The following is a 24,918-nucleotide window of genomic DNA, read 5'->3' as shown; positions in this document are numbered from 1 at the left end:
AAAAAAATTCTGTTAAAACAGAACACACACAGAATTCTACAGTCTTTCTGCCTGTGTGTTATAATTTTACATATATTGCCTGAGATTCAGAGCAGGTCAGTGCTTAAGTTTCATTCCATGAACTTGAGAGGGGCTTGGCTAACTTTTTTGGATTGGGACAATTGTGCTTCATTACATATCTTCTATCTTGATGATGGGCATTCTCTTGTTCTCACCTAAGTCAAGGAAGAATTCAGTTTGATTCAGCTTGCACAGCTGTTGTTGTTTTAAAAAACCCCACAGGATATTTTTCTTGTAACTTTCAGCTTCCCCAACAACAAACTTTGATGCCAGAAGGGGATTGTAGCTTGAGGTGAGGAACAGCAGCAGTAACCAATCACCCAAGCATTGCTGATCCCGTTTATGCAAATTCATTTATAGCATCTTTGAAAATGGGGACATGTGGGGAGGGGGGGATTTTTTGCAATATATCCATCTCTAAATTTACAAGGGGGTAAATAAATAAATAAGCTACTTTTAACTGTTGCAAGATGTTTAGTGACATGAAGGGGGGAAAGCATTATACACACAGCCTAATGTGCCATGTTCGATTTTGTAGACATGAACAATGCATCGAGCACTTGCCAATGCATGCATGAGCCAGTCTTTATTTCCAGAGTTTTCCATAGAAACAGGAGAAGCGAACTTAATAAGAGGCATAGCTTTGCTTTGCTGCTGTGGAAGAAGTTTATCTATTGTGAAGGGTGGGCTTCTGAATGAAACATTTGTCTCCAGCTTCCTTGTAATTGGCAGTATGGCCAACCTTGTCAGATGGATTGGAATAATATGCTGATTTTGTGAGGCTAAAAAGAAATTCATCCTCTGGTCCACTTTAAAAATTGATATAAGTTTCTTTAGATTTTACGATACCTAGCTGGTTCCAGTCGTTCTGATTTTAGCCCATCACTTTCCTTGTACAAGCCAATAACGCTATGCTCTTTGAGGGAAATGTAGTCCAGGGATGAGAGAAGTTTAAGTAGCAGTGTAGAATGCATTCTTTTTGCCACTTTCTAAGTTTTATCTTTCAAATATTTGTCAGCTTCTCTCCCTTCTCATGCAAATTAAAGGTGGTTGTTATGGCCTACAAAGCCCCAAACTACTTGGGAACAAACTGCTTGAAGGTCTGTCTCATTTTAAGTGAATTTTGTGGCCCTCTTGCATGTGCCCTTGCCTTCTTAACATGTGAGAAAACTTCTTCTGTGGTGGTGCTCTGTATGTGAAGCTCCCTGCTCCAAGAGGTTAGGTGATCGTCTTCATTTATTTCTGTCTGTCTGGCAGTAAAAACATTAAATTTTGAACTAGTGTTTGATTCTGTGAGTGCAGCTCTGTGGGTGTGTGGGTGGGTGTGGTGCTGTTTTGGTTTGGTAATTTGCCTTCTAATGGTTAGATTATTGCTTTTAACTTTTTTTCTTTTTCTTTTCTGTTTATAAGCTACTTTGAGCCGTTACTTTGGAGGGGTAAAGCAGGGCACAATTCTTTCAGTTCATAATAAAATCCAGGGATGCTCAGGAAATAGGTTTTGCATTGAAACAAGGTTTTTCAAGGCAACATAGTAATTGTGTATCATCCTTGGCAAATTTCGAACCTTAAAACAAACCATAGTATTGTGTAACAATGTTTTAGAACAGGGCAGTTGCGACACACGGCCCAAGGGCTGCATGCGGCCCTCAAGGCCTTTTTTGGTGGCCCTCGGCAACATTTGATGCCTCCCAGCTCAACAGCCCTAGCACTACCTTCCCATACCCAGCTAAATGAGTCACTGAACTTTGGGAAGGAGGCACAACATCTCTGACAGGGTCCTAGAAAGGCTGGACTGCCCTGTTTTAGACGGGCTGATATGTGAAGCACAAAGCTGTTCAAGTTTGTTTTCAGGTAAATAGGAAATGCTGATAAATAAACAATAGCCACACTAAGGCCAGCCAATACAATAAACAAAGAAGCAAGCAAATATCCTTTTAGGCTATTGAATAAACCGTGGGCTGTTAGAAGCTTTTGCAGAAAAATGTTAGATGTGTATTTGTGTTATTCCCCTTCCCCTCCCATTTAATTTCACATATCAAGATTTATAGGTATAATAAGCATTCAGGGCACAGCAATTCTTGGGATAATTAGGGAGCTTGCTGAGATTCTGTTTTTCATGCTTTCCGTCAACATTGGGACTGTGAAATCTCCAGCTTTAAATTAGAGTGGTATGTGGGTAGAACCTAGTAAAGAATTTGTGCCAAGTGATTCTGCCTTCTCCTACGTATAGATTAAATCTGGATCTCCAGTAGCAGTGGAATTAGATGGTAATTTGAAGGCAGAATTCTCATGTGATAGAATTGACTCCCATCACTTCAAATTGCTGGTAGAGGAAATATTTCTCTGAAAGTTTCTCTTGTGGGAAACTCCCCTAGAAGTAGGAAAGTCAGAGTGGTAGGCTGTTTTTTTCTCCACCATACTTTTCTACACAGAGAGTTTTTTTTATACTGGGGGACATTAAAAAATGGTATCTATTTTATGGTATCTTCCTAATTATGTGCAGTGTGTAGATACAATCAACTTGTCAGTTTCTACTTGATTGTCCTCCATTGATATGTCCTTTCTATATTCTTTCGAGTGCAGTGTCTTGAACAACTTACTCTGACTTAGCAGTCATGGTTCTACACTTAAAATAACATTTCTAGCATCACATCTGTTCAGTTAGTCAAATACAGATTTCAGTTTCTCAGGAAGACAGAGCTGCCTTGAGTACAGGGTTGCCTGTTCAGTGCTCCTGCCATCCTATTATATTATCGCCTGGGGACCTTTGCAACATGTGGCATGTGGTTCCATGTGGCAGTGTTTTTGCTGGTGTGTGGTGATCATGAATGTGTTTGTCTGTAGCTGTTATTAGAGGATGTTGCATGACAGCATCACCATGCAGCAGATGGAGTCGACCTGCTCTGTGCACATGCTAATGTGGAGACCACCCAATATGGGGTGTTGGAGTTGTTTTTGCATAGTGATTGTTTCACTGTTAATTAATATATGAATGCACCAGTTACAAGTACAATAAATGGCCATGCTATGGTTCCTGCCAACCTAGCAGTTCGAAAGCACGTCAAAGTGCAAGTAGATAAATAGGTACCACTCTGGCGGGAAGGTAAACGGCGTTTCTGTGCGCTGCTCTGGTTTGCCAGAAGCGGCTTAGTCATGTTGGCCATATGACCCGGAAGCTGTATGCCTGCTCCCTCGGCCAATAAAGCGAGATGAGCGCCGCAACCCCAGAGTCGTCCGCGACTGGACCTAATGGTCAGGAGTCCCTTTATATATGGTTACAAGCTAGTTGGAGGGCTCTGAGAAACAATGTATTTAGATAATCTGGAAGAAATGGGGCAGATCACTGTAAAACCTTTAACTTGGATTTATTGTCCAGCCCCAGACTTCTCTGAAGTTTGACCTTCCCAATGTAGTAAAACCAAGGTAGAAATCTGAGCTAGACTTAATTGGGCACATTTGCACAAATACTACATTTCTGAGGTGCATTTCCACCAGAGCCCACACAGATAATCTTGCAAGTGTCTGATTAGCCTTGGGCTAGTTTTCTGTGTAGTTGTTCCTCAGGTCTTGCTTCTGTGAAATATTCCTGTTCAATAAGAGCTCGTCTCTTCTGTGTAAAAGTTGCTTTTAGAGAGACTCAGTGTCTGTGAATTATCTGCTGACCTACAATTGAGTTGGGATGAGTGTGAGTCAGTCTCAGTGAAGTGGTTATGTGATGTAACAATGTTTGAGATACAGAAGAATTCAGATATAGAAGGTAACAGCACCAGAGTATCTTTGATACACATTGTTAAGCAAAGTGGTACAGAACCTTTAATCATGCAAGGTATGGTGCAAACTAACCATGAACTTCAGCTCCACTTGTTAGCTAGTGGAATCTCCAGAAACTTTTTAAATGGTAACAAGTTCTCTGGGGAATTTGAGACTGCTTTGCCAGCCCTTAAGAAACCTGCTCAGGATACACCAGCATCCCCTCTCTGCTCTAGCCTAGTCTTAGTGGCTGCAGGTGAGCCTTGGTAAAGAATAGATGTTTGCAGCTGTGCAGGAAGGTTCAATTTCAACATATATTAGTGCAGCTGTTACTAATCTCAATGTTTGAAGCATGTACTTCAGTCTTTTCACTCATTGTGTTTTGTCAGCACATCCCTTTTAAATCAGTGTTGTTTATATGTGTTATGCTAGATTTCAGGTTATTACTAATAGTGTTTCATGTTGAACATATCACTGGTTTGTACCACCGGTTTGTACCAACCATCCTTTGGTACAGATAACAGGCTTTTATGGTGCCTTGAGGACTTATATAGGCATAATTTTTCATAGAGTACAGTCCACGTCAAGAGCATGGAGTACAGGGGTGTTTTTTCAGCCGGAACACAGTTCCGGCACCTCTAAGGTGGGCACCATTGCCATTATAAGAGAACAAAGGAGGCATTGATGGTGAGTTCCAGCATATCTTTTTCTAGAAAAATAGCACTGATGAAGTCCTGTCCCGAATTACAGGTATTTATATTGGTTTGTGGATATTTACATAATTATCACTGTCTCTAAGCTTCAGTATTTCATTTCCCTCTTACTTCACTGTTTACAACCCCACTCCCCCAAATATGTGTATAACTTGGGGAAACACTTTATGCCTTTGAAGTAATTAATAAAGTAGTTAAGACAGTTGACAATTGTTGAATTGTAATTCAGTGGTTTCATGTTGCAGTCTCCTTTTTGAAGTTCTTTTGTTCAGTCATGGCCACTTTAAGGTAATCTACCAAGCGTCCTGAGAGGCTGAAGTGTTCTGCTACTGGTTTTTGAATATGCCATTTTGGATGTCTATTTATTTGTGTCCATTTGTTCTTTTGCATAGAGGCGTGCCTGTTGTCCTATGGACATTGATGGCTGATGATGACATATATCACATTAGAAGATGAACAGGTGAATAATCCCCTGGTGTTGTGGATGGCATTATTAGGTCCTGTAATAGTGTTGCTGGAGTTGTCATCTGGGTCTGCTACAGGGTGTGGTGCTTGTGTTTGTATATGGCGTGTTGTAGCTGGTGAGTAGCTGTTTTAGGTTTTGGAGGCTGTTGTGCATGCTGTTGGAGTCCATGAATACTGTAGATTCTTTTCATGGAGAAATCCATGGCAATCCAGATTTAGTTGTACTACAGCTTCAATCAGATGTAGTTTGCAGAGCCAATGATTGTTAGTGAGAAGAACCAGTGTTACATTCTGTGTTACATTCTTTGCAATGTACTCTTCCCCTGCTCCCAAGCCTTCCACTAACAAGTTCAAAATTTATTCAAGTCGTTAAATGAAATCTCCAAATAGGAAAGCCAGTATTGTGACTAGTCTATTGGAACTGAATCCAGGAAATGCAGGTTCAAATCCCTCCAAATTATGAAGCACACAAGTCAACATCTTCCAGCCTAGTTTATTTTATGGGAATAACTAGGAGTATAAAATGGAACATCCAGTGTATCCTGAACTCTATGTCATATTTATGATAGCATGAAATGTGATAATAAACATGGTTGTAATTCTTTTTTTTAAATGTTTTTATTGAAAGATTTTCTATAAGTAACAAAAGTACATTCAGTGTCTCGATGTTTTTAAGTAGTATAATCCTTCATACAAGTCAATTACAGTCAGAGACATTTTTTGTTCTAGGCAATGTGGGGTTGAAGAGGGAAAGAGAAGTGGGGAGATAACATAGGATCAGTATCAGTATCAAACCAGCATAAGATAAAACATACGGATAAACTGAACACATAAGGTAAGGGATAAAAACTATTAATTAAAAGGTATTTTACCATACAAAGTTTAAAAGGATATAAACAAGGACAAATGGTTAAAAGTGACTATAAGGGAAGGAACATAAAGGAGCACAGGTCTTGCATAACATAGAAAAAGAAAAATAGGAGCAGAGGAAAAGAGGGGGAGGTGAATGAGACATTAAACTTGTAATTATTTGCATAGTATATGTGGAGCTTTTTTGTCAGCATCACATGGATAGGTGTCTTATTTTTGCTGGTTGAGCGAGAGATCAGAGGGCTCAAGGTATGGTTGGTTGCAATTCTAAGCATATCATGTACTAGGGAGTAAATGTCATTGTGCACAGCGACACATGCCTCTGAGTAAATCTGCATAAGATAGTTCTGTACAATAAGAGGGCATTTAAAAAGACAGCTATAAGTGGAAGGCCTTATTATCCAGAAACCATTTAGACTTGGAAAAACAAAAGCAGATATGCAGCCAACTATACTATAATTTATTTTTCTTTTACTGTGACTTTAATAAAGGCAATTGCTTCTATCATGTTGTCAGGATTCCCTCCCCCATTCCAGTTGTTCAGCTCCATGACTTTGCATTTGCTTTAGTCTTTAAACAATTCCAAAGGCTATGGATTTGGACTGTATTTATTTATATACGTTCCCTATCCCTGCACATTATTTCTTTGCTATTTGTGGCTAAAACCCACTTGAGTATAATACATTTTGCTTGTTCAGACACATTTACAAATACATTTTCTTATCAGATCCTTGTTGAACATTTACACACCAGGGCATAGTTTTAAGAATGAAAATAAACGAAATTTGAAAATCTTACTTGACCTCTTCCACCTGGTCTCCATCTGTGATTATTCTGTCTCCACAATCTGTCATCTGTTTTTCCTCTGTGTGTTCTTTATCATTTCAGATGGGTGCGTTACTCTGCCCCCCTTTCTGCATTACACTTAGTGGGAAGTGACATTGCCAAATCCTCAAGTTCAGCCAGGCAGATTTGATACACTATCAGCTGAGATACAGTTTTGATGATCAGGGTGTGCAATTAGCAGAGACAGCTTCATTTCACAGTGCAGTGGCTCCTGCAATACTACTCCGAACTGCAGAGTTATGAGTTTCTGGGAATAACCCCTCCTAGGAAAAACTTCCAGAAAATAAACCTGTCACACAGCTATCAAAATTTCTCTTACTACAACTATACAGAACCTCCTTCTCTTCTTGGTTTATTTAGCCACGTTCCAGCCATTTCCATGCTAAGTTATTTCATTTCCAAATTTCTTTTAAACAAAGACTAATATATATAAACCACACCACGCTGCCACCTCCCAATCCATGCACAATTGTATTTCTTGTTAAATTGCATTATGAGTTCACCTTATTTTTTTATTGTTTCTCTGTTTTCAGTTTAAAAATTTAGTAGGAAGATGTAGCCGTTGTGTTGATTTGATTTATTATATTTCTATGTCTCTTTTCATTACAATGAATCCCAAAATGGCTTACAAACCCCAAATAACAATAACATGATAGAACATAAGGAAACGTCACAAATGCAGGTGAAATCATATAGAATAATTAACAGATCAGCAAAGCAACTGCAATCTATAAAACACTGTTAACAAAGCTACAAAAAAAGCTAAACATTACAATTACATCAAAAGATACACTTCTTTTTTGTGGCATGTTAAGCAATTGAAATACAAGAATTATACACATAAGAAATGGATGAAAAACCCTATTTTTCTGGAGTTATCAGGCAGGTTCCAGCAAATTAGCTCCCCTAGTGGAAGCCTGACTTCCGCTAGCACAATAGAGCTCTCCCATGGGCGTAGCCAGGATTTTTTTTAGGGGGCTCACGACTTTGTTAGGGGTCAAGACTTTGGTTAGGGGGGCAGAACCAATGTGATTGGTCCATTAGTTAAGTATTTCTATTGTTTTACTCAATTGGGGGGGGAGCTTCCTCCCTGCCCCCCATTGGCTACGCTCATGGCTTCTCCCACTCTCCTCGTCCCCCAGCTTTGTGTCGGGGAGTGGGAGAATCCCCAGAACAGTGTTTTGGGGGGATAAGAGGGGAGAATGTTCTGTTGGGCAAGTTGAAAAGGACTATGAGCATTGATTAGAAAATCCTGATGTAAGGGGAAGTTGTTTTAAATTTCATTTTAATGAAGTTTTTTTTTAAAAAAAAAAGTGCCTGTGAATCAAATTGTTTCGTGTAAATTCTCTATCTCTAGGTCTTGAAACTTACACAAACATATGTACCTACTTAACTTTCAGCACAGGAAGACTGCAGCTGAAGCTTGTGATGCACATCTAGGCATCCTGGGTAGCTACAGAAACCCTTAAATTTTTGATGGCAGTATAACGGTCTTTCTCTTATCTGATTGTCCTTTGAGTACTGTTTTATTGTCAAACTCAGGTTTATGTCCCCCGCCTCCCCTCCCCTTTTGAATAAAATCTTGCTGGAACACTTAGAGCAAGTCACTACCCAAAGAAAACACGAATCTGATATTAAATTATTTTAATTACATTTCAATTGGAAAGCCTATAGACATGTCTGCTTCTGTTTATTATTATGCATAAGCCCTCCAGATTTATTTCTTGCTGGCTTGCCATTAAGGCTTACTAGAGAAAAATTAAATTAAAAAACTAATTCAAATGCACTGTGACAAAGCCTCTTGAAACACCACCTTACCTTATTGCTTTCTTTATTCAGCAGTTTATATCTGAACAGGCCATTTTTGGGACTGATTCACTCGGTTGCAATTGTTGCATCATAATTAAAATGTTATCATGCGATAACATAGTAACATGCAATACTTGTCTTTTATATACTTAGTTTGGATGTAACACCTATATCTCAGTTTAGCCCCTGGGACTGAGCTTTGGTCTCACTGTTTAGTGAATTTCCAGTTCGAGTTTGGAGGTAAACTCTGGTTTGTGAAAGCCATAGTTTGAGTTGGATATTGTAGCCTGGTTTGCATGTCAAAGTAAGCCAAACTATGGCTTAGCAAGAACGTGTCACAGTCACTCTTTCCTACTGTCATAGACCAAGGCTTGGTTTCGCAGGTCATCCAAACCTTGACTTCTCGTTAAGCCAAGATTTATTATTGATTACAGCTTGTGGATAGTGAAGACAGAACATAACTGCAAGCCAAGGACAAAATCAGAGTGTGCAGACAGAGGAGTGGTGGTATGCAAACAATGGTTTGACTGTTTCAGTTACATGTGAGCTGAACCTTATTTTAGTGCAGAGATTTTGAGCCATTGTTATATGAACCAAGCATAATCATTTTTTTGCGGCGGGGAGACTGGTATATGCTGAATTTGTCACTGCTTGGTGCTTTGATTTACGTATTAGTATATGCACTATTTGATGTATGACTGGACAAAAAAGCAATATTCAGTAAAATAGAATATTTTCTTGAAAAATGGACGTACTCTGCAATATTAAACCAATATATTTACCAGGTTCAGCTTTTAAAAAATGAAAATGAAAATGCCTTTCCAAGTTTGGGCACTTCTCTTTTGTGAGAACAATAGACAGTGAGCAAATCTTGAAAGATGTTAGAAATACGTATGACAGCCAGGGTATTATTGGGTGGAGGTGAATAACGAGTCTGAGAGATTCTTGACAAGCAACAGCAAACATTGAGCTGGTGATGGTATGCAGCTAGAGGACAGTCTTATTTGGAGATGTCATTCACACTATTGCTGAGGAGCCATTAAAAGTCTCCTGTTTACTTTGGCTAACCATACAATGTAATTCTTTGATGGAAGCACACATAGACTTTAGACACTATTGCTGTTTAAAAGAAACATTTGCAAGATAAAGTAAACATATTTTAAAGCTAGGCATTTATCACTGCATAGTGTGAGACAAATAAAATGCAACAGCATATATATATATATATATATATATATATATATATATATATATATATATGCAGGTTTTGGTGTCCTCGGGTGTCTTCCCGTGTAAAAGTTGGGGTGTCTAGGCGACGTTTCGACGAGGTCTCACTCGTCATCTTCAGGCTGGTGCTTTCGGCTTCTTGTTACTGGAACAGAGCGGGATCTCAATGTTTGAGTTCCTATAAATACTGTAGAGGGGGTGTGGTGTCTAGCCTCCAATGTTCTGGGCAGAGAGGAAGTTCCCAGGCTAGTGTGCCTTTTCTTCTTTTGTTCCTTAATTACTTGAGAGATACCTTGAGTGATTTCTTGAGTGATATCCTGAGTACCACTTAGGTGGGTCATTAGGTGTGGATTAGTTGCTAAAGTCTTTGTGTCTTGACCTCTTGAACTTTGTGAAGAGTTTTCCTGAGAAGATGGCTGTATTGCACTTAGTTGTGCTTTGGCTTGGCTTCGTGTACGAAAGCATATATATATATATATATATATGCAGGTTTTGGTGTCCTCGGGTGTCTTCCAAAACCTGCATTCCTGTACCCGTGAAAATCTACGAAAGCAAATATATATATATATATATATATATATCACAAGAATGTATTAGGTGCCATGAAAAACATAACAGATGACATCTTTGACTATTAAAAAAAAATACTGTTTAACATGGTCATGATGACTGAGAACTATAATGGAAAAAGTGGTCTATGATAATAAAATCTCCCTTTCCTGTCACCTTTCCCCCTCTATTAAATGCTGATTTGTTATATTAGATGCTTTGATTTCAGTTACTTCCTTCATTGCAGACATATTTTGAATATGTATTGGTTCTTAAAATGTCTTTGCTAGTGTAAAATGATACTTCTTTATTTACTGCCTTTATCAAAAAGAAAGCTTAAGGCAGCAGAATATAATTAAAATGTGTAAAAGCAGATATTTAAAAACTTACTGTAAAAAAACCCATCAATAGCATCACTAAAATCAAAATATACCTAATGTAATAGTTAAAGCTGTGAACTCCCACAATATGCTTTTGAAAAGAAGCATATATCCTGGAACCGTGTATTCAATGTCTAATCAAAAATTTGCATTCCTGGGTTCTCCTGTGTCATGGGTTGCAAAATAATTGCACTGGATTACTGCATCAGAATACTCACAAATCTTTATTCATTGCACCATGTTGTTTCCATCCACCTCATATGCTGCTCATTTTCAGTATTAGAAAATGGTTATATATCAATGACAGGAGGTCTGGATTTGAGGCTATTGTAATTATTCCCACTGAGACACTGTCAATAGGATTAAAATGAAGATTCTGGATCTGTCCTTCCAAGAAGAGGTCACAACATTAGCAGTAAGATTCCTGTTTTGGCAAACTGCATTTTCAATTCTGAATTGCAGAACATTAATATGACATAAATATCTAAAAGTTGCAGTGATAGGAATAAAAGAACTCAGACCCTCCCAAATCTACATTAAAAAAACCAAGGACATAGCGGCAATGTATCCTGACCTAGGTTTATGTAGCTCTTTTAGAAAGGCAGAGGCTCATAGGTTTCTTGTTACAGAACTGTCTTATTTTTATTTTATTACTAATCTTTTAGCAGCTGTATAACTTCAGTAATGAAACTTCTGAATAAACCCAACCACTTTTAAAAAAATGAAAATGGAAAATATATAGGGACAGGCAGACAAACAAGAAAGAAAAATCCAAGTAAAATTCACTTAACAATATACAGTTTGCTCTTATATTGAAACAAAACAAAGATTTATTCGCTGTTTAACAGAGGGAAGAAAAATAAACCAAAGTCCTAACTTTAATAGCAAGTAAATTTCCTCTTTGCTCAGTTTAATAATCTGATTGTGAGCAACTGGTATCAGAATATGGTATCAGAATTTATCCTGCTCTGAGCAGCACTTCCTACCTTCCTCCCCCCCGCCAAATACTTTATATTAATTTCAATATTACTCTTTTCTAGATGCCTTGAAAAGTGACTGATAAATAACTAGAATAAATAAAAAGAAAGGTAAGTTCAAACTGAAATACTAAGAATATGGGAAGAGCCTGCTGGATTGAACCAATGGCCCATTTGGTCCCACAGGCTTGTGGGAAACTCTCAAGCATGGCCTGAGTGCAACAACATGTTCCTTTCCTGCGGCTTCCAGCAATAGGTATTCAGAAGCAACAAGGCACTGATTCGGCAAGATAGAATTGCTTGGACCCCATAGATTTTCTATTCAGAGCGAACCTTGTCCTACTGGTTCTCTCCATTCCACAAGGTTTCTCTTATACCCACTATATCAGCGCTTTCTTCTAAGTCCAAGCACTCCCAATTTGCCCATATTGGCTCAGAAACCTTTAGTATTAGCATGTAAACACTTCCATACAGTTTCTCTCTTTGCCACTTGCATTTTGGCCAGTGATTATTTGGTATCTCTGAATTGCTGTCCTGTGCCCCAGTATGCACAATGCCTACCTCTATGCCTCCACCGTTTCCATTTCCATTAGTTTTTTCCATCTTCACTCCAGGAGGTTGATCTGACCCAATCTGGACCCTCACCAGCTCCTGTTGGCTTTCACCTCAAAATCAGTTCACAAAAGCTGCTCTGCACCCTGGTCTGTTCCCAGCTCACATGGATCCCTTCCCTTCTGTACAAGCCTGGCTTGTCCCAGAATGTTCCCCAGTGCCAAACAAATCCCAGCCTTCATTCCAATATCGCCATCATCTCATCTATGCATTGAGACTACAAAACTGCCTAGTTGGCCATATTAATATCTACATTTCCTCAGATCTGTCTAGAAATATATCTCAGTCTACATGCCTTCTGTTGTAGCTCTTCTTTTGTCTCCGCTGCTCTGCCAGCAAGGAAACAGTGAAGTGTAATTGAGTTCCTCATACCCTAAATACGTGGGGAGAGAACTGTTGCATAGGTCCTGTTTGCGAGCTTCTCATAGGCATGTTTTTGGTCATTGTGAGATTAGGATACTGGACTAGATGGGTGTTTCGCCTGATCCATCAGAACTTTTCTTATATTCTTAGAATTGCATTTGTTTATAGGAGGGGGGAGTTGTGTGATGGCACTCAACTAAGTTTCATTCACAGTAGACCTACTAAAATTAATGAACCTGACCAGTGCTATTTTTCTAGAAAAAGAGGTCACCATGAATGCTGCCTCCTTTCTCTTAGAATGACAGTGGCACCTACCTGAAAGGTGCTGGAACTGAGTTCTAGTGAGTTACCCATGAAAAAAAGCCCTGAACCTGACTAAGCTAGGTCCATTAATATCAATATGACTGCTCTGAGTAGAACTTAGTTGAATGCCATCATTTGCTTTTTGTATGTTACCCAGTTATCTTTCCTTATGTCAAACATGGGCAATAGGCGTCACTTTGCTGCTGTAAAGTGTCTTTTCTCTGTGTTAGAGAGATTGGATTTAGATGGGTGCACATTTTCTAAGCAGTATTCCTTTTACTTGGGATATATTCCATGGTAAAGGGACAGCCCCCATTCCTTGCCAAAATAATATTTATGCTCTGGAAGAGGATTACAACACAGAAATAAGCTTAAACCTTCTGTGTCTGCCTCTTTTCAAAGCAAGTGATAGCTACTTGAGTCCACAGTGATTTCATTTGTGAATGTGACTTGTGTTACAAGCCTTCCATGAAATTTTGTTGTGCTACTCAGTTCTGATTTTACATGAGATTTTTCTTTGCAAAGCAAACAGTTCAATAATCACAGCCTCACTGGTCCTAAGGGACACATTCTCAGAGGCATTAGAAAGATCACCAGAGACACTGAATATACAATAGGTGTCTAAATGACATTTTTACCTTTGCTAATCTAACCCCAGAGTGTTTTCACATGCTGCATTCTAAAGCAGATTAAAATGACCAAACTTGCCACTTGAAAGGGCCAAGGGAGCTATTTACATAGGGTTCCCTTGAGATGGCTGCCCAGTGCATTTCAGAGATTGCTGATCCAGTCTGGGATCCTGGATGCAAAATGTGCAATGTGCTAATAACAGTGCACGGTTCTTTTTAAACCATGGGCACTCTAGGTTATTGCCACTCAAATCAAAGTTGCATTTCTGCCCACAAAAAAAGAGAGAAGGGGAAAGATTGTTTACTCTACCGTAGTCTTGTACAATGTGACAAAAGACTCTCCTTTTCAGATTCAAGAAATGGCTTCTGTTTAGGTGACACAAATATATAACTCCATCTCTGTATCTTTGGCTCCATCTTTGTCACACAGCAAATGGCAAAGATTTGTTCTCTACTTCCCCAGAGGTCAGGGAAAGTTCTAATGGATTTCAGCTACAGAAGGGTAGATTTCAGGGAAGGTGCTTATTAATTTTAAGAGCAGTTCGACAATGGAACCAATTACATTTGGCTGTTCCTTTCTGGAAGTCTTCAAGCAAAGTCAGCTGTTTGTTGGTGATGTTATAGGAGGTGACATGAGGTCCCCTACAAAATGCTCTATGACTCTCTATGGCAGGCACAGGCAAACTCGGCCTTCCAGATGTTTTGGGACTACAACTCCCATCACCCCTAGCGAACAGGACCAGTGCTCAGGGATGATGGGAATTGTTGTCCCAAAACATCTGGAGGGCCGAGTTTGTCTATGCCTGCGCCTGCTCTATGGCGACTGTATGTTGGCACCGGAACTAGTTCTAACTGGGAGCGGGGCACACACTCCAAAGGTTAAGTTAAATTAACTTCCACAGCTTCTGTATTTTCTAATTCTAATTCTAATCTACAGCAACACACCAGCAACAACCAATACTTTTTTCATTTATTTTTTTTTTTGCAACGACAACAACAACAACAACAAACAAACACCAAAATGAATAGATCTTTTCATGTTTGAACCATTTTAGCTTCCCATCTCTTCTCTTTTTCGGCCTCTTTTTGGAGGTAGTAGCCATTTAGTGTTAGGATGCACCTCTAGCACTCGCCATTTTCTGACTGGTGCTCTCAGCTTCTTTTCAAAATTCCAAATGTGCCCCTCGGCCCAAAAAGATTGGCGACTGCTGCATTAAATTTATATATTGTTGCTTAATTTTAGGGCAAATCACTGCAGTAGAAGAAACCTTTTGTTAAACAAGTAGTAAAAAGTGATATACCACCACAAATATTTAGAATACAAGTGTCTCTTCCCTTTGGCTGTGATTTCTGAACACACGTATGTGTACGCATTTGACCGAGGTAGGACTTTGGGGCAGGTGGAACAGAGGGAGAGGAAGTAGTAATCATACCCAGGGAATACCCACAGTGGTATCCATTGACTTACAGGATATTATTGTGAAACAGGTTCCTAGAAAACGCCTGTGATTGTTACAGCTGATCTCGTGTATGCACCACAGCCACTATTCTATGACTTCCATTTTGGAGCCATGTTTGTCTGTGACTGACAACTTTCAGTATCCGTGACACTGAATAAATACAAAATGTTAGTTTGATTGCATTACTATTTGTGTTCAGCAACACAAATTTGAATTCATGCCGGTTCAGATCTCCTATCTCATTATTTTAGACATGCTTTTTCTGTGATTCACTTGCAGTTTGCTGGGCTTACATAAATTATTTGCTCCCAGATGCACTTTTATATGCTTTTATAGCATTGCCTGCGTTTGTTTTACAATTGATTTAACAACTTAAATGATCATAAAATTTGCAGGCTTCAGTGAGAAGTGGATTTTCTGTTAAAGGTGAAGAGGGTAAGTTCCCAATTGGTTTTCTGCTCCTTCTCAAAAGTACCATGGAGAAAGTATGGGCAGGTAGAGAGTATGGGCAGCACATCCTGTACAATTTGTGGTATAAGCTTACTATATTTGTGGTCCTCTGTACCAGTCAGTTCCATGGGTTGGGGTGGGGGGACAACGATGGACGGACATAAATTACTATAAACACTGATATTCACTACATTGTGGACAGCCAATGCTGAAAAAGGACTCCGTATGAGATGAAGGCATGTGTGTCTATAAAGCTGCTTGCATACGTATTTATTGGTTTTGACCTATAAAGTTATAAACAACTTACCTGCTCACTTACAACCCTGCTCCATCACTGTGATTGCCTGTTGAAGCCCTCTTGGTTGTGCTGCAACCTATGGATGTTTTTTAACAGCAGCTAGGGAGAGGACATTTTCTATGGTGGTGCCTTCTCTAAGGAATCACCTGCCCTCTGAGCTTAGGCAAGTTCTAGCATTAGTGGCATTTCAGCACTTATTGAAAAATGTATTTATGTTTCCACGCTTTTGTGGTGCTTACTTCCAGTGAGTTGTTGTGATATAATCCTGCCCTAGATTATTAGCAGCATTTTATTTCTTTGTAAGTTTGATGTTTAAATTGAAAATCTGTTGTATTAACTTTCAACTATGTGTGAAAGGCTGTTATAAATATGTTTCAATATATAACATTTTACACACACACACACACACACACACACACACGACTGGAAATTTGCATATTTATATATGCAAAAGAATGGCTGACATTGTTGATGTTTTGCTTTTATTTTTTACTAGATTTACGTCTCTAAAAATAATTGTTTCATTGCATTTATGTAGTACGTGCTGTTGAAGAATATTTTATAAATGTCACTGCATAGCCTTCTATATAGAACTAACCGAGACACTAATTGAGAGACCACACAAGGGGCTTTGGGCTGGAACAGTCAGTGCATTTCTTATGCACTTTCCTCATAGCCTAATAAGCTCGGCTACGGCAGAAAACAATAGTTTTGTCATTTGGCTGTTTTGATAGATTTGGCTAAAAGTGAATCAAATATATATATAGGTTTAGTGCTATTTTTGAGACAGCATGGTTGACCTTTACTTCAGTTAACTGCAAAAATAACTATGGTTCAGTTAGCTGTGGTTTAGGTAGAGCCTCTAAACCAGGAAAAAACTCACAACACAAAAACAATGATCGTATGTAACATGAGCGTAATATGATGGGGACAATTATAACTATCTGATTGGGAGAAATGAAGGGTGATTCCTTCCATACTGACACAAGATGCTCCCTATTACAGCAGCAGTGTACTCTAAAAAGTGTACTCTAAAAGTCCAGTCCTGTCCCCAACAGATGTACTGAGGGAAGGATATGGTACTGTTGATCATTAGGCAAAAGATTCCTGCATTCCAAGGGGTTGGACTCGATGATCCTTGGCATCCCTTGCAATTCTATTATTTTATGATTATACATAATAGTTTGATACATTTTTTCCTAACTGCAGAAAGGCCTTATTTTGGTAGTCCTTATGGAAACTGGAATTATTATGTAGCTGAGAGGGGATAGGTTTTTCTAATGAAAGCTGTAGTGTGTAAGTTCAGCTGATGTTAGAAACCATTTATGCTTTTAACCACTACCTTTTGCTGGGAGTGAAGTGTGGGACCTTTTCACAATACGAAAGAGGAGTAAAAGTGCATTTTGAGAACATTTTAACACAGTACGTTTTCACATGCCTGAAGCCATATATCCCTTTAAAACGCACGTGTGTGTGTTTTTTTTAAATGGTATCTGTTTGTTTCATTATCTTTTAGCCTGTGGCCGTGGATTCTACAAGTCATCTTCACAAGATCTGCAGTGCTCCCGCTGTCCTATGCACAGTTTCTCAGACAGGGAAGGATCTTCGCGATGTGATTGTGAGGACAGCTATTACAGAGCACCTACTGATCCACCATATGTTGCATGCACAAGTGAGTTATTCATGTAGATAATCACAAAGAATGTTATCTTGCCAGCCCCAGGCGCATCTATTTGTTAAGATGTGCTCTCTCTTTCTCTCTGGTACACAGTATTGGCCTTTAGTCTATCCGAGTTAGAAGTGTTTGAAACTGAAAGTTCTGGCTGAGCAGCAAAGTGGGCAAAGTAAACAGAGTAGGAACTACATAAATCTAATTTCCCTGTTGCTCCCAACATAACCCAGAGAACACACTATGCAAATATATGTAATATTGTGACAAGGATGAAAATATGGTTCTCCTACATATATTTGCATTGTCATATAAGCCTAATATGTTACTGCGCCAAATGAGTGACATGTGAAATGAAAAGGAACCTGTGTAGATAAGGAGTCTGGTTGAAATGTAATGGGATCTGGCTTGGCATTCCACCTGCAAGTAGACTTACTGGTGATTCAAGGAATGAATTTGTGCAGTTTGCCCAAAGACAAAACCACCCAAAAAAAGCTGTAAATTGCATCAAAACCGGGTAAAGAGGATCTAAATGTATTCTGTTTAATGCATTTTAAAAGGACACAAGAATTCAACTGGAGGCATTTTGTATGAGTCAGCTTCAGAGGTGCATTAACTTATCCCTTTAATTGCGCAGAAGAAAAGCTGCTAAAGCTAGGTGTAGTAAATACACAGAGAACGGCTATCCTGTTTCCTTAATGGAAAATAAATAAAGCTTCTTGTCAAGTGAGTTCAAGCAGGCTTTTTGGTAGCTTGTAGTAAATATAATGAAAAGTTTATGTTCTGGCAAGCTTTTGCCTAGGTAATTAAAACATGAGCTAAATTCCCCCCTGCTGGTTTCTGTTTTAACTCCTCCCTCCCATTTGTTTTTGTGTGTTTTGTTTCAATAAAGGACCTCCCTCTGCACCACAGAACCTTATTTTCAATATTAACCAAACTACTGTGAGTTTGGAGTGGAGCCCTCCTGCTGATAACGGAGGAAGAAACGACGTGACCTACAGGGTATTGTGCAAGAGGTGCAGCTGGGAGCAGGGCGAATGTGTTCCCTGTGGGAGCAATGTTGGATATATGCCCCAGCAAACTGGATTAGCAGACAACTATGTCACCGTCTTGGACCTGTTAGCTCACGCTAACTACACTTTTGAAGTTGAAGCTGTCAATGGCGTTTCTGATTTAAGCCGCTCCCAGAGGCTTTTTGCAGCTGTTACTGTTACCACTGGTCAAGCAGGTAAGTAAACAAACTCTAGGATTTTTTAAGCGCATGCAGCAGAAGTTGTTGCACACTATATTTGTCGGCAGCTAAAGCGAGGCACATATTGTGCATGCCTGTAGTAAGCTCCTACAAGGCCCACCCCCTTTTTTTGCTAGTTTAACATTGTTTTGATTCTAGTGGCACATGTGGCTTGAAGGATGGAGCACATGGGGTTATTTGTGGCCTACTTGCAGAGTGCCACAGGATTGTCGGTGCTAACCACTACCCTGTTGCAAGGAGTAAGACTGGATTGTAATGCCAGTCAAAGACAAGACCTCCTCTGTTGTGCCAGAACTGACTCTCTTGCCTGATCTTGACATTTGTTGCTGTGTGCTACCTTGCGTAGGATCCAGCTGTTAGCTGTTTACGTTACAAGGTAGGAAGTCAAGCACTTTCAGACCCATTGATTTCAATGAATGCATTAAGGATATGTTTAAATTTTATTCAGCAAGTGGTTTGTTGGCTCAGCATGTTGGTTTGTTAGTGCCTAATAAATTTAAATTACTACTCTATATGTTCTTAATGCAATAAGAAACATAAAAAATCATTTGTATTGATAAAATGGGTTTCTGTGTGTGCACTGGCTTCTTTGTAGCAATACCCTAGTATTTTCAAACTTTTAAAAGGGAAGTTCCAACCTGTTTATATTTCATTCTGAAACAGTTTAAATCCTCTACCGGAATCTGAGTTAAGGATAATGTCTTCGGTATTCACATCCTTCCCCCAAGATTATCCTTCCAGCTTAATACTTCCAGATATTTGATGATGAGATCCAGTGAGAATGTGACAATTATTCTTTGTTTCTTATATTTATGATAATCTGACAGGTGAAATGTCAGGAAAAATAAAATCAAACTAGCATATCACCCAAGGGGCAAAATGTGTTTTAGTGATCTTTGCATGTTGAAATAGGAAGTCTCCTATTCAGGAATGTAAAATGATGAATTGCTTGTTGATAAAAATGATGTTCTAGCAGGTCTGTGCTGCATTTTGCCTTGTGTTGATGGTAGAAATAGGGGTAGGCTAACGGCAACAGGCCAGCTGAGTTTTAAGCAAAAAAAAAAAAGTATTTTCAATATTCTGGGGTTCAGATAAATAACTCTGGAGCAGGGAAATTAGTGAATGTCTAGAAGTTGCTTCTTGAATACTCATTGCTAAGGGAAATGTACAACAGGCCCAGTATACTTCCTACTGCATGAGCAGGACAAGTATCCGCATTGGGCTCTCCTGGGCTCTCTTCGTTCCATCCCTTTTCTTCCTCACCCCTTGCTCAGGTGCATGTGACTTTCAGCATGCCAGATATTGTAAGTATTAAGTGATCCAGATGTAGACACATCTGGGCCTCTCCACCCTAAGGACACATGAATAGGACATGGATTTTGTCTGTGTTTTCAATACTTTTTATATTTTTATATCACATTCTATAGATAATTGCAATGAATATTTTAGTTAAAATATTTTAGTGAAAATATTTATTATGCTAAAAAACATTTTCCATCCATGTATTCATTATATTTATGTTATTTTTCTCATTTAAGAGCACAGGACAGTATTTTGTAAAGGGACAATTCACATGGCAGCAGTAATCTTATTTCATGGAATTGTCAACAATTTGGAGATACTAATTTTTCATGCCTCCTCTTCCAGACACCTCCTAGGGTTCTTGGTCATTTTCTTCAATTTCAACTAGAATAATTTTATAAATAGTTTTAAGTATGCTTTTCCTTGTTTTTCTTTTTAATATCAGGGCATCATCCATCCAATGAGGAGCAGCATGTATCATGCCTGAAGTTTATAGATTTGGATTGTGGGAGGTGGGAGGTTCCGACAGCTCCTTGCAGTGCTTTTCCTGTTTCCCAGAACAAGATTTCTCAGTTTGTTGGTATGGAGAGGAGAGCTCTGACGGGCTCAGAGCAGAACTATCTGTGCATTGCAGTACCTTAGGGGTGTCTAAAGCATGTTGCTGTCCTATTCTGCTATGACATCTTCTGACTTCCATGGGGAATGTAATCCTCATAGCATTATTTACTCCAGAGGTGCAGCTAGATAGTCTGTGGATTTGCTGGACCAAGGAGCAATTGCTGAGTGAGGCACAAAGCATGGAAAAGTACAGCTTTCAGAAGGAAACATGAAAGGTTCAAACTCCCCTATCTTACTGTGAATTTACATAGTTACCTAGGAGCAAGTTCCATTAAACTTAGTGTATGCCTTTACCTGCTGAAAAGACAGGAAAAAAATATTATTGTTGTTATTCAACAACAGCTTACACATATTTTAATCCATTAACATGCTTCAGAGAGTAGTGTTATTGTGTAAAAAAAGAAGGCTAAGCTTCAAGTATTAATTTGTTTAATGACTTTCACAGAATCAAATGCAGGACCCAGAATAGTTGTGTATATTTGCAAAAGCCCTTTCCTTATGGAACTGCCAGGCTCAGCCACATCTGTGATGTGAAAGAACCCACTAGTGTCTTGGCAAACAAAACTGCTAAAGATCAGCTTCAAACGGCTTTTTTCTTTTCCATTCTTCCACCAGTATGGCTGTGGCTAATGCTAGCCTCTAAGTTTATAAATCTTCTAAAATGTGTAGAGCATTTAATGCTCCAATTCCTTTTCCAAGGATTATGAATAAGCCTTGATCTACAGAAAAGAAGTGATGATTTTTGTTGGTAAGAAAATGATTTCACATAAAAGAAAGAAATTGGTTATGATATGCTTTCTAAATCTCCTTCTTGTAATTAAAGTTTCTACAGAGCGCTACAAATTGTCCAATATCTCAATATTCACTTTTATAAAATTATTCTTAAGTTGCCTGTTGGTCCCAAAAGGGCATCCGAAATGACTTATAATTGAAAAACTTTAACATAAGACCTCTAAAACAGTATCATAACAAACCAATTAAGAACAAGAGGAGAAAACACATTTTAAAACAGAAAGTGTGATTAATCACATTTAAAATGGGGCAAAAGCCTTGCAGAATGGGGAAAAAGGGTTTCACTTACCCGCTACAGCTAAATAAAGAGGAAGCAAGTTTGATGTTCGCAGGAAGGGTGTTCATTCCACTAAAGAAAAGGCCTTGTCCCATGTTTCCATCCATGTTACCTCCTTTGGTGAGGATATACAGCAGAAACTTTCTTAAACTACGGGCAGGTTCATAAAGGAAGACACAGCTTTTCAAATACCCTGGCTCTATAGTGCTTAAAGCTTTATAGGTAAGAACCAGTGCAATTTGTACAAGACTGGTGCAATACAGTAGTGTCAGCAAAGCACGCAGAACAAAGCAAATTGGCCATGACATTTTGCACAAGCTTCAATTTCCAAACATTCTTCAGGCCGTTGCAGTGTACATTTTTAAGTGGAATGTGATTAAGGGATAGCTCACTATGTACAGATCCTCTTTTTCCAGGAAGAGGCACATCTGTCCTCCCCCAAGCTGGGCAAAGTTGGACCTGGCCGCAACAGCCATGGAACCTTCTTGGAGCAATGCTGGGTCTAAAAGAAACCCCCACATTGTGAACCTGATCAGACTGTACCTCCAGTCCCAGATTAGGATGTCTGACAAGCAGCACCTCTTCCTTGTCTGTTAAGCCTCAGCTTGTTAGGCCCACCCAACCCATCACAGATTCTAAGTTACAGTTCAGTAGTCCAACAGCCCTCTTGGTGTCAACTGAAAAAGACAGAGCTGGGTATCATTGACATAATGATGTGGCTCAATCCCAAAACACTGGATGCCCTGCACCAGTGACTTCATGCAGATCTATTCTGGGGTTAAAAGCCCCAGAAGTTGATGGTATCAAATTATTATTATTGTCATTATCAATTTATTAATCAGATTCTGAACGACTGCCTCAAGGTGATTTACACATAATAATTAATTTTTAATAATTAAATAATTAAATAATTAAATATAATATTTAGTAATTAAATTTTATTAAATAATTAAATATAATAATTAATAATTAAATATAATTAAATAATTAAATAAATAATTTAATTTAATTTTTAATAATTAAAAACAACCAAAACCACAAATACAGCAAATACATTTAAAGCAAGACTAAAATCTTTAAAAAAGTAGACATTCATGGTAAGACCCATTTATCCAACTGAGAAATCCTGCCAGAACAAAAATATCTTAGATTGTTTCTGGGAAGTGTGGTTGGTGGGCTGCTGTTGTATCTTCATAGGAACGCTGTTCCACATAGCAGGGGCAGCCACACTAAAAGCCAAGCTCTGAGAAACTCTCCCATAGACTACAACAATTCACTGGGTGTGTAAGGGATTTGGTGCTCTCTCATATAGCATAATCCTGAGTTTTATAGTTCCTCGTATGTTTATATGAACATATTGAATTTGGGCCAGTAGCAGATCAGTAACCAGTGAAAATCCAATAAGCAGGGTGTTATGTGCTGCCTGTAGTTTGCCCCCACAAGCAAGCCAGCTACTGTGTTCAGAACTAGCTGCCGCTTCCAGACCAGCACATTGCCGTAATCAAACCCTGTCACTGAGAGGTCTAACAAATGCTTAACCAACAGGGATATACTCCCTCTGTATAGTTAGTTCCTGAGATACGTCCTCCATCAAGATGACAAAGGCTACTGATCATTGGAACGTATCCAAATAATTTGCTTAATCCAAGAAAGCCTGGATATTTATTTTTGAGTTGAAATTATTAATATGGAGATGGCATCAACAGCACAATCCTATGCACTGTTACTCAGAAAGAAGTCCCGCTATGTTCAGTGATGCATACTCCAGGCAAGTGTGAATAGGATTGCAGTAACAGATGACACATTTTGTTGTGTAGTCATCATTTGCACTGAACATAACTCAAACGTTAGCGCTTACAGTGTAGTTTAGAGCTGCTTATCTGCTTTCATTTTCTATTTGCTGAGAATTCCGGTGTCTAGATCCAGGTTCTCTAGTCACAATTGCAACCATTGTGTTTTTATTCAGATATCATGCTATACCAGAGATAGAAGAAACTTGAGCTTTTCAACTATGCTTCCCTCCCCCCTCCAGCTCATTCTGGTTTGATAGTGGTCACAAACCATAGTTTGTCAATTGAAACATCACATTAAGCCATAGTTGAGCTTACTGAAACATGGTGTAGCTTGATGACTGAATTGAGTCCTTTTTTTCTTTCTCTGTAAATTGTCACCACTTTAATTAAATGGTTGGCGAATAGATGGGCAGCATTCAATGGCTTATATAAATCCATGCTGTCAATGCCTTAGACTGCCATATGGTGAAAAGTATTTGAGTTCTCAACAAATTAAGCTAATCAAAAGGACTGCATTATGCAGCAGCTCCTTGGCATGTACCTTGATATCTAGAGACAGCATGGTATATTAAATAAGGATTAGATTTGATGGGTGTTGGGAATTTATTTTATTTTCCTACTTGTTTAGCTTAATTATTGTGCCACAGGAAACTTTCTTTTCAGACATTACAGGAAGTAGATAGAAGTAACAATGTAGGGCTTGGTGGGAGAGGCGAAATAACCTAGGCTTCCTATACTGCAAAACTGCAGACATATCCTACCACAATAGCACACAATATGCAAGTTACCTACCATATTTCTTCTTGGGTCTTGTTCCACAAGATAAAATCTGGGCAAAATGCTATACTTTTAAAGCAGATTTGAAGCACATCTTCCCCTATAAAAGAATTTTGTTTACAGAGTAAACAGTGTTATAATTCCCAGCAACCCTTAACAAGCCAGAATATTTTTGGGGGGCGGGGTGGGGGGAGGGAGGAGAAATGTACTTCAATTGTTCTTTACAGGAATAGTATGACAGCTTGTTCACAGCCACAGGTGAGCAAGGGTGGTCTCAGCGGAAGAGCTGTTGTTTGTCTGCATTTTGCATCTTCCATTCTGCCCATGGCCAAGGTGGTCTGTAGGAAAGGCAAGCCATTCTTTAAACTGTGTGAATGAAGAATGGATGGCAATTGTTCATTCTTTGCCACTCATTTGTTCTCATGAATTAGGGTTTTTAAAGATTTTCGCTCAGCCCAGTGTTTGTGAGAACAACCTTTTTTTGTGTACAGACCCTTAGAAAATTATAATCGTTTTTTTTATCCCCCCCCCATTTTCCCCACCTGTATTATCAAATACTGAGCATTTCCACTAAGCATTTTGTTATATAAATGCATTCTATCACTGATTATTTTTCTTTAAAAAAATACAAGATTTTTTCCCCTTTAAAAAACATTATTAAGACCCAAAGAATAAAA

The 24,918-nt window shown here is 38.8% G+C and overlaps 1 protein-coding gene across 5 annotated transcripts in view; it reads left to right on the top strand.

Moving 5' to 3' along the window:
* EPHA7 (EPH receptor A7) overlaps positions 1 to 24,918 on the top strand; it is a 168,125-nt gene that overhangs the window by 44,354 nt on the left and 98,853 nt on the right. For all 5 annotated transcript variants that reach the window (XR_014561906.1, XR_014561907.1, XM_083730127.1 and 2 more), the window contains exons 4-5: positions 17,278 to 17,433; positions 18,323 to 18,658. Coding sequence is in view for 3 of the 5 variants with exons in the window: in XM_083730127.1 (XP_083586253.1) it covers positions 17,278 to 17,433; positions 18,323 to 18,658 (492 nt within the window). In the remaining 2 variants the exon portion in view is untranslated. The remainder of the gene's footprint in view (positions 1 to 17,277; positions 17,434 to 18,322; positions 18,659 to 24,918) is intronic.

Source organism: Podarcis gaigeae (genome assembly GCF_964106915.1).
Source record: "Podarcis gaigeae genome assembly, chromosome: 3".
Lineage (NCBI taxonomy): Eukaryota > Metazoa > Chordata > Lepidosauria > Squamata > Lacertidae > Podarcis > Podarcis gaigeae.
The sequence above is the reverse complement of the archived record's forward strand: the minus strand, read 5'-3'. Positions and strand labels throughout refer to the sequence as shown.